At 39.4% G+C, this 26,803-nt stretch overlaps 1 protein-coding gene across 11 annotated transcripts in view; it reads right to left on the reverse strand.

The window, feature by feature from the left end:
* The window catches only part of dnm1a (dynamin 1a), a 55,376-nt gene extending 29,972 nt beyond the window's left edge, over window positions 1-25,404 (reverse strand). For 8 of the 11 annotated variants that reach the window (XR_008962595.1, XR_008962597.1, XR_008962599.1 and 5 more), the window contains exons 1-10: window positions 25,053-25,404; window positions 15,722-15,795; window positions 15,440-15,589; window positions 15,153-15,356; window positions 14,370-14,468; window positions 12,744-12,904; window positions 12,508-12,650; window positions 12,255-12,390; window positions 9,779-9,846; window positions 7,542-7,680 (exon numbers count right to left, since the gene is read on the reverse strand). Coding sequence is in view for 6 of the 11 variants with exons in the window: in XM_057329048.1 (XP_057185031.1) it covers window positions 7,542-7,680; window positions 9,779-9,846; window positions 12,255-12,390; window positions 12,508-12,650; window positions 12,744-12,904; window positions 14,370-14,468; window positions 15,153-15,356; window positions 15,440-15,589; window positions 15,722-15,795; window positions 25,053-25,213 (1,335 nt within the window). In the remaining 5 variants the exon portion in view is untranslated. Of the gene's footprint in view, window positions 1-7,541; window positions 7,681-9,123; window positions 9,263-9,778; window positions 9,847-12,254; window positions 12,391-12,507; window positions 12,651-12,743; window positions 12,905-14,369; window positions 14,469-15,152; window positions 15,357-15,439; window positions 15,590-15,721; window positions 15,796-25,052 lie in introns of all 11 variants that reach the window. The other 3 variants (XR_008962596.1, XM_057329047.1, XM_057329051.1) reach the window with 2 other exon arrangements.
* Window positions 25,405-26,803: the final 1,399 nt, after the last annotated feature.

The raw sequence follows: 26,803 nt of genomic DNA on the forward strand, positions 1-26,803 counted from the left end.
GTGGAGAATGTACTCCATTGAAACTGAATTGAAGTAACTAGGATGCCATTTGTAATTACATTTGTCATTTGAGGAAGATACATGTAAATCATTGATGTGTAAATATGAATTACCCATAAACATGTTATTATACAGCATACGGTCTAGTTTTGGAAACATATATTTAATGTATATGTTAAAAGTAGATCATTCATTATACATTCTACCGATGTATTTAATTTATATTTTATGCACAACTGAAAAAATAGTCTTTTTTGTAGTAAACTATAGTAAAAACGCAAGTGTTTTTAGCTAGTTTCAGCCTGACGCAGTTTTCATTTTCACGTCATGCGCCACGCTGTTTAAATAGCAAATGCATTTGCGCCCGTGGGCGTGCTGGTTTAAAACGAGGTGTGTTCGGGCGCATTGTTGGCGCGTTGGTATTTTGAGGACACTGAAATAGACTGCGCTATTCACCAACTAATAAATACCTGGGGCTCTATTTTAACGATCTAAGCGCATGGTCTAAAGCGCAGGTGCACTCGGGGCGTGTCTGAATCCAATCTTGCTAGTTTAACGACGAGACGCCTGGCGCACCCGTGCGCATGGTCAAAACGGGTTGTCCCGATTCTCTAAATGAGTCATGGGTGTTTTTTGGGCATAGCGTGCAGTAAACCAATCAGAGTCTCATCACTCATTCCCTTTAATGGCAAGCTCACACTACGTGACTTTTGGCTGGATTTTGCTGTCTCGGACAGATTTCCAAGGTCTGCGACAAAACCTCTGGATCGCGACCAAATCGGTGATCGTTTCGGTCGCCGAAGCTCGTTAAGTATAAGCAGGTGTGCAACGTGATCTGGACCTGTCTCGAGCTATCCCAGACGTTACGATATTTTCAAACCTGTTTGATATTATCGCCTAGTGATCTCGTTGTGTGCGCGATTGAACGACCACGTTTAACTAATCCAGCCAATCACAGTGCAGACGATATAAACGGAGGAAAGAAGATGAAATTAAAAGTATTTTTGCTGATGGTCGAGACCACCTCTTCACCGAATGTTTTGTGGTGTGCACCTCGTCAGCGGTGTGTTGTGTAGTATGCGCGCAGCTATGACAAGACGACGACAGATGAGAAGGAACTTTGTTGTGTAGTGTAAGCGCCATAGCAATTCAGTTATCTCACAGTCCCGTAGTGTCAGCTCCAGTTGCGCTCGTGCCATGGCGGATTCGCTATTTAAGGTCCATTCAGATTGCGGGAGATGCGAAAAAGCGAAACGAATACCCGACGAACCAAGTTTTCATATCAACGACGAAACAAATGTTCGCTTTTTTCTATTTGATGCCCGCACGGTAGATTCCAATGATGGAGAATACAATTCACGCCTAAACATTAGGTGGAGCTCAACCGCTAGTCAGGCTTCGGCTGCTGAGAAGAAGAAAAGCTTAAAGCTTAGCGCGTAGCAATATACGCTGCTAGTACTGTTTGCTTTACCTACTTACAATAGCAGAACAAGAAATGGATTTCTCCAGCAGCAGCGAAGATGAGTTTATAGTTTTTTGCCTGAAAGAGCAAAGCAAGAGAAAAGGACGATATTGGGTTCACCCTATTCTTGAGAAGAGAGAAGAGCACGGGGAGTTTAATAGATTGATCCAGGAGTTAAAGCTGTACCACGATCGTTTTCATCGTTACTTCAGGACGATAGTCTGAGGGTTAATTAGTTACCAAATGGCATTTGCATTTTGCCTCTGCTTTCTACCTACAAGCAAAACGGCTTAGTTTTTGTATATAAATAAAAATAAAGACATTTGAAGAAACTGATTGTATTTGATGAGTTTTACTGGTACCGCCAATATATTTGTAATATCCCATACTACAACATAACATGTGAATTGTATTCATATGAAAGATTATATTATTAGTTTATATATACTGATTATACTTTTATATTTGAATGCCACCTCAAATTTTGCCACAGAACTTATTTTTTTGTCCTGGTTTTTGTAGTCGCTGTGACTTTTTTCAAAAAGTTCTGTCTGTTCTGACACCAACGACAGTAACAACTCGACATCCATTTCTGAGCCTTTAGCGCCCCCGCGTGCCCTCAGTGGCTCTAGGCGCGTAACGTAAAATGCTCGATTCTTATTGGACGGTCCATTTCTTCGCTTTGCGAATGGTTAAAGATTCGTCGCACTAGACGAAAAAAAAACTTCGCTTTTTCGCCGCGCGGATATTCGCGGTCTATATGAAAGGCTTTAAGAATCCATTGTTTTTGTTCTAGAACGTTATGGCGACGAACATTCGCACCGAATATTCGCGGGCAATCTGAACGGGACTTTACACGGCGGAATTTGCAAGAGCAAACACTGGACGCTTCTCCAGAGAGGAAACGCATCCGCTTGTGCGTGAGGTTAAAGCGCGCGAGCAGACCATCCACAGGAAAACCCGCATTTTTATCTTTATGTACACAATAATAATCTTTTACATTGTAATCCATTTATTTTTTATATTTGGCATGTTTGTGTGCTGCTGCGCTTCCCTCTGTCTAATAAGTAAAGAGAAAGCGCGTTGTGGACCCGCCAAGACGTGCATTTTCTACTAACATGCTCTTTAAATAAAAAAAATTGCACCATTGACTTTAGAGCAGGTTTGAGTTGGTCTATGGCGCAGTCTATTTTCAGTTCCTCAAAATAGCAACGCGCCAACAATGCGCATGAAAACACCTCTTTAATTTATAGACCAGCACGCTCACGGGCGCACAAATGAGTGCAAATGCATTTGCTATTTAAACAACGCGGCGCAGGACGGGAAAATGAGAACTGCTGAAACTAGCAAAAACACTTGCGCCTTGCGCCGCGTGTACGATAGGGCCCCTGGTCTTAAGTCAATGGCGCAATATATTTTTGGTTATTTAAGGAGCGCATTAGTAATATTATTACACACAGAGGGACGCGCAGCAGCACACAAACGAGCCTTAATGTTAAAAACGACAGGACAATACAAAAGATTATTATTGTGTACATAAAGTAAAAAAATCCCACTTGTCCTTTAACCTTGCGTGTCGTGCGCAAGGTTAAAGCGCGTGAGCAGACCATTTACAGGACAATTCTGATTTTTATCTTCATGTACACAATAATAATGTGTGCCTCGCTAGAGAAGCGTTCAGTCTTTGCTCTTGCAAATTCCGTCATGTAAATCCGCCATGGCGCGAGCGCAACTATCTCTTAAAGAGAATGGGAGATGAGACTCTACTGCACGTTTTGCACAAAACACACCCATTCCTCATTCAGAAAACAGGGACAATCCTTTAAGACCATGCGCTGGGCGCGCCGACCATTTTTCCCATCGTATTGTAGTTAAACTGCTGATGCATTGGAACTTGTAGCCGTTTACAATCAAACAAATCAAACACACACGATTAAAAATACACAAGTACACAAGCGGAGTGTTGTGGGTCATTCTGAGTCAAACACAGAGACGGTGATGAAGCACATGAAAATATATTGTGGGCAGAAATGAGAATTCTAGAAGAGCTACGTGCACATGCTCTGAAATAAAGATGAATGAGAATAAAGTGAGAACAGAAGCAGAAGAGCTTGAAAGTGTCCTTGTGTGGATTTATATAAACCTTTTTACTTTCCCTCATGACATTCTAAACAAACTTTTCTTCCCAAAAGGAGAATCTTTCAGAATCAGAAATGTTCAGTACAACAATAGTAGGCCTATAGACGGTTTCATCTTAACCACATAAGCAAACGTTACTGCGCATGCGCACTTTTGTGACTCCAACTGAAGTCCCGGTACACGTTCACAAACAATAGAGTGTCTGTAGATTATTTCTGATAACAATCAAAAGAAACCGAGAAGAACCGTTAGATAGCTAAACTTGTCTCTCTAATATTTTGATTTTAGACTGCGATACCAAGCTCAACCGCTAGATGTCAGTGTACCATACGGTTTCTTTAAATGCGTCAAAACTACAGGACCCATTCAAAGAATTGTTTATTTAATAAAATGAACATACAACAAAATTCAACAAATCGTTTACTTAATACAATTATAATACACTAAAATAATCATATAAAACAATATTAACATGTATTAAATAAAATACAAATAGCCAAACACAACCCGGAAGTTAACCGGAAGTCTGGCGCGCGCGTCCGATGAAACGTCGGTTTATGATTTTCTAAAGAGTAAACAGAAGATTTAAATATGAAGACTGGATGCTAGATTTGTTAAGAATTGAATGTGTTTTTGTAATTCTTCGAAAGATTGAAAGATGTGGTCTCTTTGATTGTACGGAAAGGATTCTTCAATATTTCTCCTTTTGTGTTTCACTGAAAAGCAAGCATGACTGAGTTTGGAACAGCATGAGAGCATTTCACTAACTGTCTGCTGGCATCAAAAATATAAATCCACAAAAGGCAGAATAGTTCTAATGATGCTGGACGGGGTTATAGATGATAAAGTGAGTAGAGAGAGGGGTGTGTGTGCGTGTGTTCATGTTTGTATATCCCGGTGGGGACCTAAACCTGAATTCACACCAACTCATGGGGACTCGTGTCACCGTGGGGACCAAAATTGAGGTCCTCATAGGCAAAAAAGCTAATAAATTTTACAGAATAATATTTTTTAAAATCTAAAAATGCAAAAAGTGTTCTATGATCTTTAGGTTTAGGGGTTGGGTTAGGGGATAAAATATACAGTTTGTACAGTATAAAAAACATTACGCCTATGGACTGTCCCCACGGGGATAATAAACCAGGCGTGTGTGTGTGTCTGTCTGTTATGACTGTCATGCTGGGGTTAGAAGATGGTCCAGTCTGAAACATCAGTTAATTCATCATTATTATTTCATGGATGTCAAACAGATCAGAAAAGTAAAACTATTACAACTGTTACAATTTAACAGCAACACAGACAATGCAGATAAGAGCATGCTCTGGTATACATCAAATTAAATTGGGATAATAGGAAAAAACATCTATAAACATATATTTGCTTTATGAAATTAAGATGAAGACTAACTGAATGGTATGGATAGACCGATCGTTGCTGGACTAGTGTTTGTCAAATTCTCTACACAAAGAAAATTTGAGTGTAGCAAAATCTATCATTTTTCTAATGACATCAATAATTTTATGTAAGATGTCTTCACTTCATTACTGTGATGGAGTCTGAGAATACAACCCAGCTGTCTTCAATATGTCCTCAACTACACTAGAGGAGACGAACGTCAAGCAAACCTTTAAACTTTACAAGAAATGATGTCACAGACACATGCAGATGTAATTATTAAAAACCCCTGAGACATACACTGATGAATCTTTGTGATTCATTCATTCATATGAATTACTGAAACTAAGTTTAGCATTACTGACACTTTTCTTTTTGTGTAAGAGGCTTTTCGGTAATGCATATGAATGAATTTCACTAATGAATGTTTTCATTTCACCAGTGTTTGTAAGAGGCTTTTTTAATAATACTTTTTAATAATACGACCTGTCATGTATTTGTCTTAACATCACCAACACAATCCCTACAATGCAGTGCACCACACAAGCAGCACGGCCAAAACAGATGACCACAGTGATTAATCAGAATGAAAAGACACATAGAAAGAAAGAAAATAAAGAGAGAAACTGACTCGGGACCATGAACCAGAACTAAATCTGATCGCTGAAGCAGTGGGAAACTTCATCTGTCTACATCTTAAAGGGACAGTTCGGACAAAAATCTAAATTCTGTCATCATTTATTCCTCTCATTTGATTGTAAATCTGTATGTGACTGTTTCTTCAATGAAACACAAAAGAAGATATTTTGAGAAATGTTTTGTGTTCAAAATGGACCTTTCTCACAAGTCTGTGATGACACGTTCAACGGTCATCAGCATTTTTTAGATTTAATTTTTTTTTAATTGTATGTACGTTTATAACACTATACTTTGTATTATATTACCTTTGCATCAAATTACAATACGACTATAGTTGGGGCCAGGGTGTTTCTTATACAGCGTCTGGACGTCACGGTGAATTTGACATCATTCTCTCTTTTGACTGCCGTCATCATACTCTCTATTTTTTTTGTTGAAAGCAGCACTGTAAAAAATGATTCTGGGTCATTGTAGATTTCATGAAATTAATTGAGTAAACTTTACTTAATACAATTGTGTTCTTGTTTTTTAACCAAAATTTAAATTAAGATTACAGAAAAAATCTCGGAATTCTAAATGCACAAATTATTGAGTGAATTCAAAGCAATTTTATCATGTTCAACCTACTTTAACTTGTATATACGTAGGATCTTCACTTAATTATTTTAGTTAATTTATTTTAGTTAAGTTCCTAGCATGCTCTGCATGCAACAGCATTAGGTGAGTCATTTTTGTGAAAAAGTGCTTTTTTATGTGCTTTAAAATAAAATGAAAGACTTGATAGTGTTTATTTTTCAGTTGTCTTTAAGATTTAGAAGAGATTCTGTTTGTATTTTTGAGTTTCGTGGTTACCATCGTTCAGAAGAGCGGTGCTTGTGCTTAGGTCATGGGAGAGCTTAGTATTTCTACTTGATTTTTTTAAGTTTATAATGTGATGTAAATAATTTAGGTAATTTTACTTTGATTTATTCATTGAATATTACGTTAAAATAACCTTTAAAGTACTTAAAAATATTTTGTGCAATATTGTAACTAATTTTTTAAAAGTAAATATCTGTGTCATGTTTTACTGTGAGAAAACACTATCGTTGGGAACACAAAAAAACGCAAAAAAATGTTCCCATTCCCATTCACCGCTATAGAAGTTTAGTTGACTATGACGACTTCCGCTGCTGAGAAACCCGGAAACATGAAAAAGGTCCATATCTTCTGTCGTGTTCTGCTGAAGGTCATAAAATGACATGAGGATGAATAAATGATGAAAGAAGTTTTATTTTTGCTTTAAAAGAACGTTTCAGCCAAAAATGAAAATTGTCATACTCATTTTCTTCTACGTATGGAACAGGAAAACAAAATCTTATCTTTAATCTTAAAATTAAAATGACTACACAAATTTTTCCACATAATTAAATTGAAATATTTTTCTTTACCATTTTTCATACTTTTTAAAACCTTTTTTATACTTTTATGGCAATAAAGTTATCATAAAATAAATTGTACCGTACATGGTAAAAATGATGTGATGAATAAGTCAATTCAATTTTTTCTATATATTTTTACTTAAGTTAGTCAAGGTTTAAAACAGCTGAATTAACGTTAAGAAAGTTCCATTGTTCATAGTGTAAAAGTAACCTGCTCTTATATTACACAGAAGACAAAAAGTCAAGCTTGGAACGACGAGATGGTAAAAAAGAGAAAGAAGGAAAAGAGAAGAACAGAAAGAGGAATGATGGGAGGGTGAGTAAACCATGACAGATTTTCATTTTTGATTTTGACTATCACCACTTAATGAAAGCAGAACTTCACCAATGTAAATGTAAAACAGTTTACACTTGAGTGTTAAAGTCCAGTCATCGGTCTATCCGTACACGTGAGATAGACGCGGACACACGGGGACTCGCGTTACCTTCTCACTACATTTGTGAATGGTGGAGGTGAGTTCGCTCACGACCATATCTATACATTTCAGGCACGGTCCATTTAGCTTTTGCATCTGCTTTTTCACTATGGCCTCAAAGGCCAGATCAGGGGTGAACAGGCCCGTCCTGCAGAGGAATTTATGGGGAGAGAGAGAGAGAGAGAGAGAGAGAGAGAGAGAGGACACGGAAGAGAGGAAGGATGTCAGGAGAGCCAAACAAACAGCACAGAGGAAAGAGAAGTGAGACATTCAGTATCATCTCAAGCCGTTCAACAGCGGATCTGAGCCGAAGACCCTCTAACCCAGAGAGACGTCGACCCGTCACCCGTCCATCAGCCAATCAGCTTCGAGACAGAGGCTTCTGGACAAACTAAAGCAGCGTGAATTTTTGTCATCTCTCTTGGTTTGCTCACAGTTTGCAAGAACTCTCAAATTTCTCAATATAAATTTAATCGGTTCTCATCAAATTCCGAGCTATAGTATGCTGTTTAGAGCAGTGGTTCTCAAACTGGGGGCCGTGGGGGGGCCCCAAGATGGATCCAGCGGGGCCACAGATTTTGTGGCATTTTATGAAATATAGAAATTTATCATAGATTTTATACAATAAAACATCAGAAAAATGACACCACCAACCAAACGAATTGAGGTTCCAGCATTGTATAACTGAATGTTTTTGGTTTAATTAAAATTCTAAGTTTAAGATTATACGTCTTTATATGGGGGGCCGCAAAGCGATGCACTTAAAACAAAGGGGGCCTTACAACGAAAAAGTTTGAGAACCACTGGTTTAGAGAAACTAATAGCTCAATAAAATAAAATACAATAACAAAAAATGTAATAAAATAAAACAACTCAAAATAAAATAAGAATAAAACAACTCAAAAAAATAAAATAAATAATAATAATTATTATTAAATTAAATAATAAAATTAAATAAAATAATTAATTAAATTAAAATATTAAATGAAATTAAAAAACATGAAAAGTATGAAGGTGTAAAATGAATTATTTGGTTAATTTATGTAAATTTGATGAGACTTTCATTGTCATTGATCAAATTGTTGACATCTCTTCTCAAACTCTAATGACAGACACATTTGTGACTTTTTTCCATAAGAGAAATCTCTGAGACGCAGATGAGACTGAAGCAAAAGTTTCCCATTTCTCTCCATTTTATCTCATCGATGTCTAGAATAAATACTCAGTAGCTCAGGAGAAACATCTGAGGCTGTGATGAGAGAGCAATCTCTGACCGATTAAAGTGCTCCTCTGTGGATACCCAGCTGTCCAGACAACATTCACTGCTGCCGTCCCTAAAAACCTCCGTCTCTACAGCTGGAGAGTTTGGATGCTGAGGTCTCGTCGCCATGGACTACGGTAACCGTGCAGTGAAACCTCAGCATCCAGAACCCGTCCTCACAGCAAGCAAACGCCGCCACACCAGCCAGAACCCGTCAGTCCAAAGCGGCAGGCACACGCACATCGCTGGACACCCACAAACCCCCTGGCGTTCAGCTCAGAGGTTGCTAACAGTGATAGTTTGGGTTGGTAACCGTTCACCAGCTTTTACCTTCTTGGTACACTGCCTAACAGTATTGACTAGCTCACAAATCACCATGTCCACGCATTTCTGGCACGGCTCTTTAATCTTGTTGATCAGCCTTTTCACAATGGTTTCAAAGGCCATGTCCGGCGTGAAGAGGCCCGTCCTGTCCGTCAGACACACAGAGAGAGAGAGAGAGAGAGAGAGAGAGAGAGAGAGAGAGACAGAGAGAGAGAGAGAGAGAGAGAGAGAGAGAGAGAGAGAGAGAAAACGGACCGGCCCAGGACAGAGCAGCAACAGAGAAGAAAGATGAATGTAAAAAAAAAATGTGTTAATCTTTTTTTGTGACCATATATTCAGTTGCACTTGTTAGCTACATGAATACTGCTCGGATTTTTCGATCGAGTAAATCTACAGCTAACAACAGAGCACCAGGGTTCATCAGAACGGTCAGGAGGAGCTTTGACAGACGGACAGAAGCGTGAGCACAGACAGACGGTCATCTCGCCAACACTCTCATATCTGATCATAAACCCTCCTCTTGTATCTCTGTAGACTGTTCTGGAGTCAGATTGGTTTCCGATCAGATGTGAGATGTGTTGGATGAGCTCTGACCCCAGACAAACAAGCAGGACACGGAATAGCAGACGGAGACGAGGACGGAAGTGAAGGACCAACGTGCCTGATGCCATGAATGTTCTTGATGGCGTAGCTGATCTCCTTACGCAGCTCCTTCTCATCGAACTCCATCTGAAGAGAGAGAACACACCAGAACAATATAAGAATGACATCAAAATCAACAAACCATCACTTGAGAATCTCATGCCCCGGTTCATATTCCACCTCTAACACAAAAGGAAATATTTGACACAAAGAAAATTAAACCTGATTAGAAATTTGAGGACGATCGGTCACAATGAATTTTTTTTAAATGACAATGTTCCTAAAAATAGGCTTCATGTTCCTAAAACAAAATCATTTCTTTTGACATATTTTGGAATGAAACATGACTTGGACATGATCTTGATTCAGGTGTGTAATTATTATTATATTTATTTATTTAGAATAACCCATTGAAACAAGTAGCCATGTACTTTACAATATATTGCTTTTTATATTACATTACAAAATGATGATACTTACTTATGATATAATGATGAATGACTTAGTATTTGTATCACAAGGCAAATATTAAAATGAAACTGTTCATATAAACTTCTTACGAGCAAATAAATCAAATAACTGCTTCATGAATCTGATATTCATTTGTTTACGTAAGAGAGTAAAAACAGAAACACTTCCAGTGGGCTGAATCACACTGTTTCATTCGCTGTGTGATCTGTGCGTGCTTGTGTGTGTGTGTGTTGTGCGTGTGTTTTGTGTGTTTGTGCATGTGTTTTGTGTGTGTGCATGTGTGTGTGTGCGTGCTTGTGTTTTGTGTGTGTGTGTTTGTGCGTGTGTTTTGTGTGTGCGTGCTTGGGTTTTGAGTATGTGTGCATGTGTGTTTTTTGTGTGCTTGTGTTTTGTGTGTGTGCATGTTTGTGTTTTTTGTGTGTGTGCTTGCGTGTGTTTTTTGTGTGCTTGTGTTTTGTGTGTGTTTTTTTGTGTGTGTGTGCGTGTGTGTGTGTGTTTTGTGTGTGCATGTTTGTGTTTTTTGTGTGTGTGCTTGTGTGTGTTTTTTGTGTGCTTGTGTGTGTGCTTGTGTGTGTGTGTGTGTGTGTTTTGTGTGTGCGTGCTTGTGTTTTGTGTGTGTGTGTGTGTGTGTGTGTGTGTGTTTTGTGTGTGTGTGCTTGTGTTTTGTGTGTGTGCTTGTGTGTGCGTGCGTGTTTTTTTTGTTTGTGCGTGTGTTGTTTGTGTGTTGCGTTGTTGTGTGTTGTGTGTTTTAGTGTGCTTGTGTGTGTTTTTTGTGTGCTTGTGTTTTGTGTGTGTTTTTTGTGTGCTTGTGTTTTGTGTGTGTGCTTGTGTGTGTTTTTTGTGTGTGTGTTTTGTGTGTGTGTGCTCGTGTTTTGTGTATGTGTGCATGTGTGTGTTTTTTGTGTGCTTGTGTTTTGTGTGTGTGCTTGTGTGTGTTTTTTGTGTGCTTGTGTTTTGTGTGTGTGCTTGTGTGTGTTTTTTGTGTGCTTATGTTTTGTGTGTGTGCATGTGTGTGTGTGTGTGTGTGCTTGTGTTTTGTGTGTGTGTGTTTGTGCGTGTGTTTTGTGTGTGCGTGCTTGGGTTTTGCGTATGTGTGCATGTGTGTGTTTTTTGTGTGCTTGTGTTTTGTGTGTGTGTTTTGTTTGTGTGTGCTTGTGTTTTGTGTATGTGTGCATGTGTGTTTATTGTGTGCTTGTGTTTTGTGTGTGTGTTTGTGTGTGTTTTTTGTGTTCTTGTGTTTTGTGTGTGTGTTTGTGTGTGTTTTTTGTGTTCTTGTGTTTTGTGTGTGTTTTTTGTGTGCTTGTGTTTTGTGTGTGTGTTTTTGTGTTTTGTGTATGTGTGCATGTGTGTTTGTTGTGTGTGTGTTTGTGTGTGTTTTTTGTGTTCTTGTGTTTTGTGTGTGTGTTTGTGTGTGTTTTTTGTGTTCTTGTGTTTTGTGTGTGTTTTTTGTGTGCTTGTGTTTTGTGTGTTTTTTGTGTGTGTGTGTGTGTGTGTTTGTTTGTGTGTGTTTTGTGTGTGCGTGCTTGTGTTTTGTGTATGTGTGCATGTGTGTGTTTTTTGTGTGCTTGTGTTTTGTGTGTGTGTTTTGTGTGCTTGTGTTTTGTGTGTGCGTGCTTGTGTTTTGTTTGTGTATGTGTGCATGTGTGTGTTTTTTGTGTGTGTGTGTGTGTGTGTGTGTGTTTGTGTTCTTGTGTGCTGGTGTGTGTGTTGTGATGTTTTTCCAGGCCAAGCGGAATGTTTTCCTCATAAAAGCTGCACTCAGGCCCAGAGGAGCTGCAGTCCTGCTGCGTGACTCACCAGCTACAACCGCTAAATGATCGAGCGAGCGAGAGAGAGAGAGAGAGGGTTTAACATTAAAACACGAGTGTCCAGACTCTTGAAGGGTCTCTATGTCCTGTGGCTCAAGACCAACAGAGATCGGCCTTTCAGAGGCACAGAGGCTGAAACGCACTAATGTCATCCGCCTGTGACATCATCACATCATGTGTGTTTTCACTGAGTGTGTGTGTGGACTCCTCACGTACCTTCACCAGCTCGAAGGGGAAGCGCTCATGGAAGATGCGATTGATTCGGGCTCCTCCAGACAGCTCATACGTGTCTATCTGATCTCCAGAGCCCTCGATACGCTTATCAAAGTCCACGGAGAACTGCTGAACCATCCTGAAACACACAAACACTCAACACTCAGCCCCTTAAAAGAGTACATCTGAATCCTCAACACGTTTATTGTAAATGAGAACGTAGATCAGACGTGTCTGATGTGTGTGTGTCACTGACTGCAGCAGGGCTTTGGTCTTGCGGGACGGATCGTCTGGACGGAAGTTCTTGTACTCCTCCACCTCTTTCTCGATGGACAGCAGCTGGCTCTGGAGTTTAGCGCGCAGGCCGGGCAGCGTGTCTCGAATGTGATTGGTCAGTTGCTGCAGCAGAGAGAAAGATTAAGGATCGATCTTATGACCAGACACACGTGATCTGACGTTTCATTCCCAAATGTCCAGTTGTGATCATCTGACCTGATTGAGAGTTTTCTGCAGGTACGGCGTCCCCATGCGATCGGCCAGGTGTCTGTAACCGGGATGAGAGAGAAAAAACTTCCGCTCGGCCGCCATGGCAGCGTGGATGTCCTTCTTTCCGTCAATGTCTTTCTGACTGCGGTTCACCACACCAATGTAACCTTCGGTTACACACACACGAAATGTTTGAGGTCATATTGAGATCTTCTAATTTGACTGCAGACTTGACAGATCTGAGCTCATTGTTGACATCTCTTCTGAAACTCGAATTGTGAGATTTTTGATTCCTTTCCTCAGGAGCAATATCAGAGACGAAGATGAGACTTAAAGTCCCAGTGAAATAAAAAATGACAATTCTTTTTTTCCCTGAAATATTGCAGCGTTTATAGTAAATAGTTTATCAATGTGTGTCACTTTCTTTTTAAAATTCATGCGCCCTTATAACCTTCAGTTAAAATCTGAAAATGCATCATCCAATGACTATCCATCTCAAATGACGTAAATTAGACGGCTTGGGCGGAGCGTCCGTTAACTCCTCCCCTTCAACTGTCAGTCTGCTGCCAGCTTCATTTCAAAATCAATGCAACAGCTGTTTTTACACATCCAATCAATTCGCATTGAAAAACGCAAGCCACGCCCACTTATTTTCTCCTTTGAAATTCCTTTTCACTCGGAAATGTGTCCAAATACGGAAGTAAAAACGATCGCAACTTCCGGTTCACGGGGACTTTAAAAGTTTCCATTTGCACTCAATTTAATCTCATTTAATGTCTGGGCGAGAGATCTCATCTCTGGGTTTTGTTCTCTCTGATGGTCAAGGGGTGAAGAGAGCTGATGCGAGAGAGAGAAGGTTAAACTCTGGTGAAGTTCTCTCAAGCGTTTGAAGGTCGAGATCCTTATGAAGCATTCCTGCGGTTTGCATGCTGTGCCATATTACATGAGCAGAACGCGGCGGCGGGCGAGGTGAAGACCGGTTTGATGGGAAAACCTCTCGTGAGGACGTGAGCTCTGAGCGGAAAAACCGTCTCTCACCGACTAAGAGTTTCCCATAAATATACTTTACTGCTGAGCAAAGAAAGAAAGCAATGCTTTTTCCAGATGTGTCATTGAAATCAAGACAATGATTTTTCCTCTCTCTCTCTCTCTCTCTCCCTCTCTCTCTCTCTCTCTCTCTCTCTCTCTCTCTCTCTCTCTCTCTCTCTCTCTCTCTCTCTCTGAGTTTCTCTTTTTTCTCAACAGACAGCAGATGTGAGAAACACGTTCTTCCACTAGAGGGAAACAGTGAGATGTTGTGATCGTGACACAAGTCATGTCGTGCTGCCGTTGGCTTTAGATCAGAATCATTCACTGCATTTGTTACATCGACACCTCTTACCGTAGTAAATATAGTTCCTACTTCTGGCTACTGTAGAAATCAAAAGATTTAAAGTATGCATTACATTGCTAGGGTAATCTGGCTGGTCTCTTGATCTTGATATAGTTTGGTTCCGTGGAAAGGCATCGAAGGCCAAATTCGAACCTTTATTGCCTACATGAGCAGCACAACGCGTCAGTGAGCCGCTGCGCCAGCTCCATTATTTCTCATTGTACAGAGAAAAGTTCCGCTGTTGGGTTCTGATGTCTCACCTCTCCGCAGCGGCAGCAGCTTGTTTTCCAAAATGTCGCGAGCGTCTGTGCCTTCATCCATCAGATCAAGCTTGGTGATCACACCAATAGTACGCAAACCTGCACACACACACACAGCATCATGAACACAGGAACACGTTATTGAGATCTTTTCTGAAACTAGAAGATAAAAATAAAAAGTGTACGTCTTATTTTTCTAAAATACCAAAATATGACATTGAAATGCATTAAAAAGATTCAGCAGGTGTCACGGTTTGGTTTAAACACGGCCCAGTGCGCCGCTGCTGACAGAACTCCCAACTACACCATCTGGTTACAGAAAGGATCTTTCTCCAGTGTTTTAAGACTGGTCGTTTTGTATGAGAAAAAGAAACATCTTCAAATGTTCCGTGTTTAAATATTGGCAAAGCAAAGAGAGCATATACAATATGTCATCCTTTTCTTAAAGTGATGAAAATAAAAAAATGAAAATTCTGTCATATTTATTCGCCCTCTTGTCATTTCAAACCTGTATGACGTTCTATCTTCCGCAGAACACAAAAGAAGATATTGTGAAGAAAGTTGGTGACCGAACATCAGTGGCACCCATTGGTTTTGTGTCAATACAATAGAAGCGAATGGGTGCCGCTGATGTTCGGTCAGCAACTTTCTACACAATATCTTCTTTTGTGTTCTGCGGTAGATAGAAAGTCATACAGGTTTTATATGACAAGAGGTTAATGAATGATGACAGAATTTTCAGTTTTGGGTGAACTATCGCTTGTCAAGAGCACACACACGTACCCTGCGGGTCGACTTCTTTGGCAATCTTCAGGGCGTCAGAGTTGGCCAGATCGGAGTTGGCGGGTGTGACGGCCAGCAGAAGGCAGTTGTCTCTAGTCACAAACTGCATGAGCATGTCTTTGATCTGTTGCTCGATGTCCGCCGGCTGATCGCCCACTGGAACTTTGGTCATTCCTGGCAAATCCACCAACGTCAGATTCAGCACTGCAAAAAACACACAGACATGGCATATTAATGTCAAATAAATCAACATGAAAAAGATGCTAGAGCGAGAGAGATAATCGGACCGTTTGGAGAGCACACCCGCAGGTTTATGGGCACGGGCGAGATGCCTTTATTCTGGCCCGTGGCGCGATCCGTCTCTGCCTCGATCTCTTGTCGCACCTCATCGAAATCTGTGAACTTCTTCCCTTTGCAATGAAGGAACTCTGCATATTCTGAGAGGACATGAGGACAGACGTTATAGGAGAGAAAACCAAAGCACACACCACATTACAGCACTACGGTTTATGTCTGTTTTTATTCTGTAGCATGTGTTTGACCTGCTGTAACCAGGAGACCAGACTCACCTGTGGGACAGTTGATGAGCTGCAGAACAAGAGGACGACGGGTGACAATCCCAGAACCCCGCGGGAGGAAATCCCTGTACAACAGATGACAGGTGAGGATGTTAGAGCAGGTGAATCTCAGGTCATGAGGCTCTCATCACCTGCTTCTATGTCATATAAGCGGTCGTGTAAAAAATCAAGACCCATTCCAAATGTTCATGTAATCATTCAATTAAATGTTCATTTCAGTACAGTGTTTGTTGAATTTCAACAAAACCAAACCTCAGGAGTGACATAAAGAGCGCTTTTCCACCATCGCGCCGAATCGTTCTAAGCACAGTCTGAAACGGTTACGTTATCAGCCCTGCGGTGGAAAATGAAACCATTTACGTACCAGCTGGCATGGATCGGCAAGGAATGGAACGATTAAGCAACAAGAACGATTCAGCGCGATGGTGGAAAAGTGCTCAAAGTCAAACAACAGCAATGTGAAAGACTGACAGCATGACAAGACACATGAATTTTAACTTTCTGCAAATAAATGCAGAGATAATATTTTTATTTGAAATTTGGTAGAAATGTTGTTAGTGCTTCACAGAATAAAACAACAAAGCTCATTTTACCTCACATACACCTATAAATAGTAAATTCAGAAAAACTGACACTAATCAAAATATAAAATCATTAGCAAATCTGGATTGTTTAAAATAATGAGAGTGAGTTTAAAAAGGTTAATAATTTAACAAGTCCAGAGTATACTTTAAATGTAAAACAGTATGTACTGTATATGTGAGTATAGGAGAGCATAAGTCCAAGTGGACGTCAATGACATGCGGCGTCCCACAAGGCTCAATGCTTGCGCCACTCTTGTTCAGCCTGTCTATGCTCCCACTGAGTCAAACAATGAAAAAGAACCATATTGCATATCACAGCTATGCAGATGACACCCAGATTTACCTAGCCTTATCACCAAATGACTACAGCCCCATTGACTACCTCTGCCAATGCATTGATGAAATTAACAGTTGGATGTGCCAAAACTTCCTTCAGTTAAACAAGGAGAAAACTGAAGTAATTGGATTTGGAAACACAGATGAAGTTCTCAAGGTGAATGCATACCTGATTCTGGAGTCAGACCTTAGTTTCAGTAGTCATGTTAAAGCGGTAACGAAATCAGCATACTACCATCTCAAAAACATTGCAAGGATTAGATATTTTGTTTCCAGTCAAGACTTGGAGTCAAGTCCAGTCAAGACCTTCATTACCAGCAGGGTGGATTATTGCAATTGTCCTCTCACCGGCCTTCCCAAGAAAACCATTAGACAGCTGCAGCTCATACAGAACGCTGCTGCTAGGATTCTCACTAGAACCAGAAAATCTGAGCATATTACACCAGTCCTTAGATCCCTACACTGGCTTCCAGTTACTTTTAGGATTGATTTTAAAGTACTGTAACTCGTTTATAAATCACTAAACGGCCTAAGACCGAAATACATCGCAGATATGCTCACTAAATATAAACCTAACAGACCACTTAGATCATTAGGATCAAGTCAGTTAGATATACCAAGGGTTCGCTCTAAACAAGGGGAATCCACTTTTAGCTTTTATGCTGCCCGTCGCTGGAATCAGCTTCCAGAAGAGATCAGATGTGCTAAAACATGATCAACATTTAAATGCAGACTCAAAACTCATCTTTTTAGCTGTGCATTTACTGAATGAGCACTGTGCCTTGTCCGAACTGACTGCACTATATTTCATGTATAATCAGTTTATTCTAAACTGTTTTAATTCACTTTTTTCAAAAATAATTTAAAAGGTTTTTAAATTCCTTGTTTTATTGTTGTGATTATTTTCATATTTTTATGTAAAGCACTTTGAATTACCATTGTGTATGAAATGTGCTATATAAATAATTTATTTGCTGTCAATGGCCATATAAGTGTACTCTCTTTAAATAAAAAAAGACAAAAAAAACCCTGTAGCTCAATGGTAAGAGCATTGCGTTAACAATGCAAGGTTGTGGGTTTGATCCCAGGGGATTGCACATACCTATGTATAAATGTATAGGATAAAGCAATGTAAGTCGCTTTGGATAAAAGCTTCTGCCAAATGCATAAATGTAAATGTAAATATGTTAACATGATGAAACAATGTTTTTTATTTTTGCATTCAGATATCAATAACACAGGCCCTGCTACTTACTATTATACTAGATATTGAAAACACTGCGCTAATGTCACTGTTTGCTTTCTCTGTGCAGATTTGGTTATATTGCTTATATTTATACAAGTTTGAGTTGACGTTTTTTGTTGACTTGAGAAAATAAATATGTTGAGTAAGAATTTCGCGCACATACAGCAGAAGCTGATCAATAGAGCTCTTCACTCTTCATCTATGAGCAGATTGTCCAGAAGAGATCTCTCTGATCTGGATAGATGCTTTACCTGCAACTTCGTGTGACAAACATAAAAATGCCATATGGAGGAACATATGGACAAGCCCAATCTATCTCCTCCCCCTCAACAGCAAACGTTCAATATTGATCTGATAGCACATAAATAAATGTCTCATCACATCCCATGTCTCCTTAACCAGATGCATGTACGTAGGTGGCAGATAGGTCTGATATGATTATGTAACATTAAAGAATCCATCAAAGAACTTTTATTACACTCCAAAATTGAAAGAAATAATAAATGATGCATGGATAAAATAAAGCTCATGTTAGGGTGACGAACATTTTTCTTAAACTGGATTTATTTTAAATTTTCAATAATTTTCTTCTTCCCCAATTGTCAGTGGCTTACCTTAATGGCATGATAATCCTAATATATGTATACCCTACATAATACTAAATATACAAATTGTATGTAAGAACTACACAAATCAGAATAGTCTTGGATAAATGGATAGTCTTGGATTTTTTTTGTTTGTTTTAAAATAATTTGTGTGTGAGGGGGTTTACTTAGTTGTCATACAAATAATGGCAATAAAAACATTGTAATTCATTTAAAATGTCTTTTATTTTAGGGTGACTGGAGCAAATCTCATGAGATTCACCCGAACGAGCGCATCCCAGCAGCCCTGGCGCTCAGCAACACCCTACAGTACCAGCTGAAGCAGAACACACGCCAGCGCATGTGTCAAACCCCCCGCAGCACAGAGGAGGAGAAAACATGTGACTCTCTCTCTCTCTCTCTCTCTCTCTCTCTCTCGCCCACCCCCCTGCGTCTGCAGGCAGCTGAGATGACGGACAGGCCGGATGGACCCGCCCTCTCAATCTAATCCCCAAACTCCGCCTCCTCCCCCACTGCATGCACCATCACACACACACGCGCATGCACATGGCAGCAAACACAGAAAAACACTGAGACGTCGCCGGTTCAACAGGATATACAAAAGAGAGAGAGAGACATGCATGATGAGTGGAATTATGGCTTTGTCCTTCAGATGACTTTAGTAAATGTCCTACTGCTTGATAGACCTGCAGGTTGGACTGGTTAAATCACGCCCTACACACCACCACCTGCTCCCATTCTCTCTCTCTGTGTGTGTGTGTGTGTGTGTGTGTGTGTGTCTTCAATGACAACCCTGGTCGAGAAACATCCCTACTGCAGGGAGAAGGACAACATGAACGCACACACACACACACACACACTGCAGATGAATGTTGACAAGCACACATAATCCCCGTCTCAACATGCTGATGTTTGCAACACGGCACGCAAATAATTTCAGACATCATTACATCATATATTTTGTACGGTGTAATTCTAATATATATGATGTGTTCTCAGGTTAAGTGACCCACCCAAACACACTCAGGTGAAAGAAACCGTCAGATTAAAGCACTCCAGATTGAGCAAACGGACCAACAGATTAGCGTTAATCCCTGAGCCCGGCTCAAATTCACAACCACAAGACAACCAGACGCAATGAGCTCCTAAAAGAAGGAATCCCTGATTTAGTAATGCGTTTAAATGTTCCAGCATTAAAAAATTCACGGCATACAAAGAGCAGAATGTTATGAACGAGAGTTTCCGTGTGGACCTTTAACGGCGCATGATAATGTTTTAACATGATTTAAAAAAATTCATTGATCACTCATTGTATGGCAGCCGAACGGTTAATGATGCTTAATGTAGAGTATGACAGAAAATTACTTCAGACTGAGCGATGCTCTGCTCTCACGGGGCGATTAAACAGGCTGGGAACAGAAGATGAGTCATATCGTCATTTAAAAACATAATCCTTCATACATCTCTAGTTTATTATGTAACTCACAGATTCAGTTAGTTTTGCCGTTTATTGGCGCAAATCGTTTTATTTTGAATTCCTCTAACATTTATTTACTTCTTAATCATATGTTCGTTGGTACAGCGTAAAGTGTAGATATGTGGCCACACTCACAAATTTGACCATTTTTATAAATTACTGTCAACCTTTCTAGAAATAGACAGCTCCATCTCTTTGATCATATTGAGCTAGTTTTTATCTTAGTTTGGCTCACGACACCAAACATCTCGTGCAAGGAATTCTGGGAATGATTCAATCGCTGAGAGGTCCTGTGGGAGCTGTCCGTGGTGCTGAAACATCACATCGGACCGGCTTCTTTCACAACATCAACTGAAGATTATTGTCATACTTTAAAGGGTTAGTCCACGCAAAAATGAAACTTCTGTCATGAATCACTCATCCTTAAGTTGTTTCAAACCTGTATAAATTCCTTTGTTCTGTTAAACACAAAGAAAGATATTTGGAAGAATGTTAGCAACTGACATTTCTGGGGCATCATGACTACCATAGTAGAAAATACATATTATTGTTTTTTTTTTTGTTCTGTTAAAACACAAAAGAAGATACTTTGAAGAATGTACGAAAGCAAACAGTTCTAGGGCACCTACGACTACCAGTTTTTGACTACCCCAGAAATCTCAGTTGCTTACATTCGTCTAAATATGAAGAGTTTGATTCCAAAATGAGAAAACTCCATTAAAAAAAAAAAACATGTTTTTATTGTGTTTTATTGTGTTAGTTAGCTGTATTTGTTTAGTTATTATGGCTTAAATCAAAACAAACCAACTGCAGTTTGATTGATAGTAATTAGAATGCACAACAAAAAAACATGAACTAAAACGGAGTTATCTTATTTTGGAACCAAACTCTTCACATCTTTCTTTGTGAAAGAAATGTAGAGCTTCAGGGTGAGTAAATCATGACATTATTTTCATTTTTGGGTGGACTGTCCCTTTAAGACCGCATATCATGAATGTATTTAACCGAATATCATATCATATCATGAATGTATCTTTAAAATCTTTACCTACATGTTCACGTGTGTTTGAAGCGCCAAGACAAACCACAACATTTGTGTTTGTAAAATGGACTCATTCGGTCGAGAGTAATTCACGGCCACATTGATCCATCCACACGTCCCGTTAGAGTATATCATCCATCATCTGTCAGAGAACTTCATTACGGCTTGACAGGAAAAATGTGTACGCGTTCAGAAGGTGAACAAACACACTGAAGCTCATAAATGAAGATGAAGAACACGATGTCCCTTCATCACTGAGACGTTTGCTGTCACTCACCAAACATCTTCATTATACTGCATAGAAGATTCATCTTTTGAGGTTACTTACAACAAAATATTCGTATCTTTCTTTCTCTGAGCATTTCAGCTTAACTCATTCCACTTTAAATATCAGAACCATACGATTTTCCTGCCTTCTGTTCACATTTGCATTCTCTCTCATCTTGCACTGATATACAGCTGACGTCTTTACATACAGATGAAGATCCACAGGACACATCAGACCACAGGTAACACAAGGTCATGAACGCAAAACAATCCATTGTAGGCCGAAACAAGATGACTAGACAGTAACCTTCATGCTGTTTAACAAGTGAGGACATCACACCACTAAAACAAGCATTGAAGTATGCACAGCCTCTGTATGTAAACGCGTTTTCATGCACATACTGTCCCTGTTGAAAAAAACAGCATATTCTGGGTTAGGTATGTTTTGATGCTGGTTTGACCATCTTAAACCAGCTAAGGACCAGCACAAACCAGCATCAAAACATACCAAACCAGCATATGCTGGTTTTTTCAACACTTTGTTTACAAATACTGTGTTTAAAATATACAGTATATTTGCAGATTTAAATGTGACATTAAATATAAAACACAATATTTTTAATGCACATAAGAGTGGTTAATGGCTTTGGTGTCAGTAGATTGTGAGTGTAGAACCACTGTTCTATTAAAAGCACAATAGATCAACGTGAAGCCGCTTAATAAAGGCCAAAAGATCTCAAAGCCCTGAATGATTGTATGTCTGAGAACACAAATAAACTCATCTACAGCACAGAAACATCCACTAGATGTTGCGCTATATATATACATTAAGGGTGTGCAAAGCAGCCGGTATTTGTATCTGTATTTGTATTTGTTGAGGGGGGGAAAGTATTTGTATTCGAGTAAAATTCAAAATAGGCGTAAAAATCCAGTTTTTTTGCGTTACACTTCTAATTTACGTTATAGTGTATGTAAACAGAGCGAACATGAGAGCACCCGACTGCAGACGTCAATAATGCAGCGTAATGGAATAATCTCCCGATCAAACTCCGCTTCCCGAAAGTTATAAACTGCCTCCGGAACCCAGTTAAGGTACAAAAATCTATTCAACAAAAATAGTGATGCACGCAGTGAAGTCTTTTTTCGCTCAGCCGAGCCTTCTCTGTTGCTGTGTGGAGCAGCCTGTGTCAGTCACCTCTTTTGCCCCCCACCCCCCGACTCCTGAATGTCACTCACTCACTCACTCACTCATGCGGGCATGCACTGCGGTCTCATGAGAAAACGCAGCTTTTTGATATAAAGTTTTTCTTGTTCCCGAATACGAATATTTTTTAAAGTATTTGTTCGAAATAAGCATTAGTAAAAAACACGCTATTTGTGCCTTTCCGAATACCGTATTCAGGTTCGGCTCCACCCCTAATATATATATATATAATTTAGTTTGAAAACCATCATTATTTTTGCATTTTCATTCGGTGATTGCGTAAATGACACGCCCCTGGCTTGAAAGTCCCCGTGCACCGGAAGTTGCGATTGTTTTTACTTCCGTATTTTGACACATTTCCGAGTGAAATGGAATTTCGGATGAGAAAAGTAGTGGGCGTGGCTTTCGCCTTTCTCTGCAATTTAATTGGACGTGTAAAAACAGCCGTTGCATTTTGAAATGGAACTGGGAGCAGACTGACAGTTGAAGGGGAGGAGTTAACAGATGCTCCGCCCAAGCTGTCTAACATACGTCATTTGAGATGGATTGTCACTACAGGGCGGAAGTGCTGTTTCAGATTTTATCTGAAGATTATGAGGGAACATGAATTTTAAAAAGAGAACGACCCACATTGATAAACTATTTACAATAAACGCTGCAATATTTCATGAAAAATAGGAATTGGAATTTTTAATTTCACTGGGACTTTAAGCGAGCATTTAAATAGCACGCGTTCTTTAAATAGACGAATAATTATTCGTTTCTCAAGACTTGCAAAGCGCTACAGATTTTGAGCTCCTGCAGGACAATAACAGTCGCTCGAGCAGACGGAAGAAGACTGCCAGAGATAATGATGAGGTTCATTTGACCAGATTTTAAATAACACAGGAACAAAAAGCTGGTGAGTCCCTCATCTATGGAAGGCCAGAAGGGCCAAACATGTGAAACTAATGCGTAACACGTGTTAACACGTTAGTTTGACACATTTTGGCCCTACCGGCCTGCCATACTCATCAGCCGCAGCAGCTCATTTTATCAGTGATGTTATATTATCATCATCGCTCATTTGATAACTTGCTCCGGGCATGAATGATGTGAGGCTTGTTAAGATAAGGGACGCTGTTATGTTTTCTTCAAACCTATCATCACGCTGCACACGGCCCACATCAGCAGCGACGCTTGCTGAATCATGCAGCATGCGATAGATAAGCGGACAGAAGAACAGCATCTCCTCAGAGATACGTGTGCAACAAACAACAAACAGACAAAAACCTTCCCGGCTCACAGAGAAAAACAAGAGCCGCATGCAGTAGACCGGCAGATAAGTCCTCCTGTAAGGTCACGCTGGACCACATTTCATCATGTATGTATGTATGATACACTGATGCTGAATATTGTAACCAGGAATTCTTTTGACTGTCAATACGCTCAGCAATGCTACATGTTCAAAATCTGGACGAACCCAACCGTTGGTTTGAATTAGCCAAGAAAATGTCTATATTTTACCCAGTCATGTTCTGAAACAACCCATCGTTTTTTTTTTAGATGGTATGGAAAAGCATACATCTATTTTCTGCTATCTCTAAAAATGAAGATGCAATGAGAGGTTCAGACAAAGGTACTTAAAAGAACCATTTCTTTCTTTCCTATTTCTTTCTCAAGAACCAAAAATGTTTTACTTAAAATAATCATTCTTATGAAAATTCTGAAACAGACAAGACGGAGAACAATTGGAAGTGCGGTTTCTGTGTTGCTTGCTTGTAAGCTGTCACTGGTTCCAGTAAACAATCCTGGAGGCCCATCGTGTACCGCACAAGCAGCAAAAGCACATCACCGCATCCGCGTTTGGCTTTCCATCGTGAGCACAGAACTGCTGAAGGTTACTGTATTTTCATCTGTTTAAAAGCTTTATGACCTTGCCCATTTATTAGCAGTATAAAGACGCAAATGACACAGGAAAACACCCAGATACATCACACACACACACCAGTGAACAGTGAAGAATCACACTATACCTTTAAAAGAATATTGAGATGGATTACATAACAAGATTTACAAAGAGCTGCTCTGAACACAGGAAGAGATGCTGAGGATGTTCATCATGACTCAATAACATCTAAAGGTTATCTAGGATCCTCAGAGTGACCTTAAAATATTATTGAAGCCTAATGGAGAATTACTCTAGGGGTATAACATACAACGACAAATGCATGTATAGATTGTGTAAAAATACTTCATCATGAATCATTTGCAACATTGCATATTCTACTTATATATTATCTGTTTCCATTTACATAAATACATAGGCCTATTTATTAAATATCGAGTATAACTGCAGGCACGATTGAGGAATTTGAAATATTATAGAATATACAGAATATTAAATATAGATCCATATAGATTCAGTCAATGCAGTCGCCATATTGTATATATTGTACTTATAGGCCTATATTAGATTTTTTTTATCTCTATATAGGCAAATATTTAAAACATCGATGTAGATATTGTATTTATTTGCGAATACGACAAAAATACGCAAACGTCATCAATAAACGACTCACTTTCCCACGAAGTTCTCGAGCACGGAGCTCTTGCCGGCGCTCTGTCCGCCCACCACGGCGATCTGCGGCAGGTCGAGATTCGCGTTCTGACCGATGGCCGAGAACGCGTCCTGCATGCGATTCACCAGAGGAATCAGATCCTCCATCCCGCGGTTCCCCATCCTGACGATCCGCACCTGCTCGAGCTCTTCCCGGAAAAAACACGGTCCCGATCACCCTGCGCGAGATGTTCAGGTGATGTTGCGCCTTTGTGCTGCTTTATTTCTGCATTGATTGTTCTGAGGCTCTGTGTCTCTGCAGTCCCTCTGAGATGATGAGCTGCTTTTCGCTCTCTCTCTCCACCACCTCCCTACCCCCCCCCCCTCTCTCTCTCTCTCTCTCTCTCTCTCTCTCTCTCTCTCTCTCACACACACACACACACACACACACACATGTTGCAGAGCTGTTTTTGTGGCACTAGCTGGCGCAGTTTTCGAAGTGCAAATGCTGCAAGTAATACCTCTTTTAATGGTTAACCCAATATATAGATGTTAAAGGGTTGAAAATTCTGTCATCATTTACTCAACTTCGAGTTGTTCCAAATTTGTTCTGATGAACACAGAGAAAGATATTTGGAAGAATGCTTCTAACCAGACAGATTTTGCCCCCCATTGACTACCATAGTAGGAAAAATGGGAGTCAACAGTGCCCCAGAACTGTTTGCTGCCCTACGTTCTTCAAAATATCTTCTTTTGTGTTCAACAGTAATTGTTCCTGCTATGGGAGTCAAGGGGGGGGGGCAAAATCTGTCTGGTTATAAGCTTTCTTCCAAATATCTTTCTCTGTGTTCATCAGAACAAAGACATTTATACAGATTTGGAACAACTCGAAGGTGAGTAAATGATGACAGAATTTTCATTTTTTGGTGAAGTATCCCTTTCACCATTATAGACTAATAAATATAATAATGGCTTAATAGTTATACTGAGCACAATAAATGATTAAAGAGGGGTTTTATAGAAGTATAAAAACAGTGCCTCTGTCAAAGGTTGCAGAACATAGGCTAAAATAACTTCATAAAAATTAAAATGGAGTCCTTTTGATTCTTTTCTAACATTAATACTACTAACAAGCACTCCATTGTCACACCTTTTTACTTATAATTTGTTAAAATTCTTATTATTAAATGGCATTTTTTGTGAGGGAAATATCTAGTCATTTAAGGGAAATCAAACAATTTGGTTATATATTAAGTTGTTATTTTATTTTCTAAATACCCTTTTAAGAATATCAGTGTTTTGACTACTTTTTGTGATACGTTTATTTATGTGACCTGTCCATGGTGCTGAAATGTCTGTGGTAGTGCAGCTTGTTGTTCCATTATGTTTATCTATTTGTTTAAGTTTTTTAGACACTCCTAAAACAATTGATTTCAAATGCTCCTTTTTGACAGTAGAGATGCAAATTTGTGTCTCACTAACTTAGAACCTAAAATAAAATCACTTAAATTCTCCATGATTTACAAAATGTTGATCTAGATTCAAAATTTAGGAATAGTCTATGACTAAACAACATATTTAGATTTTGATCATATTAATGTAAGTAACAACATACAAACACATATACAAATGCATTTACATTTTTACGGATTTTACGGATTTTTTTACATTTATGCTTTCTGGGAATCGGACCCATGACCTTTGAATTAATGATTTAATAAACGAATACAACTGTTTATATGGGTTATACTATTTTACCCACAGTTCTATTGG

This window comes from Triplophysa rosa, linkage group LG2 (assembly GCF_024868665.1).
Source record: "Triplophysa rosa linkage group LG2, Trosa_1v2, whole genome shotgun sequence".
NCBI classification, from domain to species: domain Eukaryota; kingdom Metazoa; phylum Chordata; class Actinopteri; order Cypriniformes; family Nemacheilidae; genus Triplophysa; species Triplophysa rosa.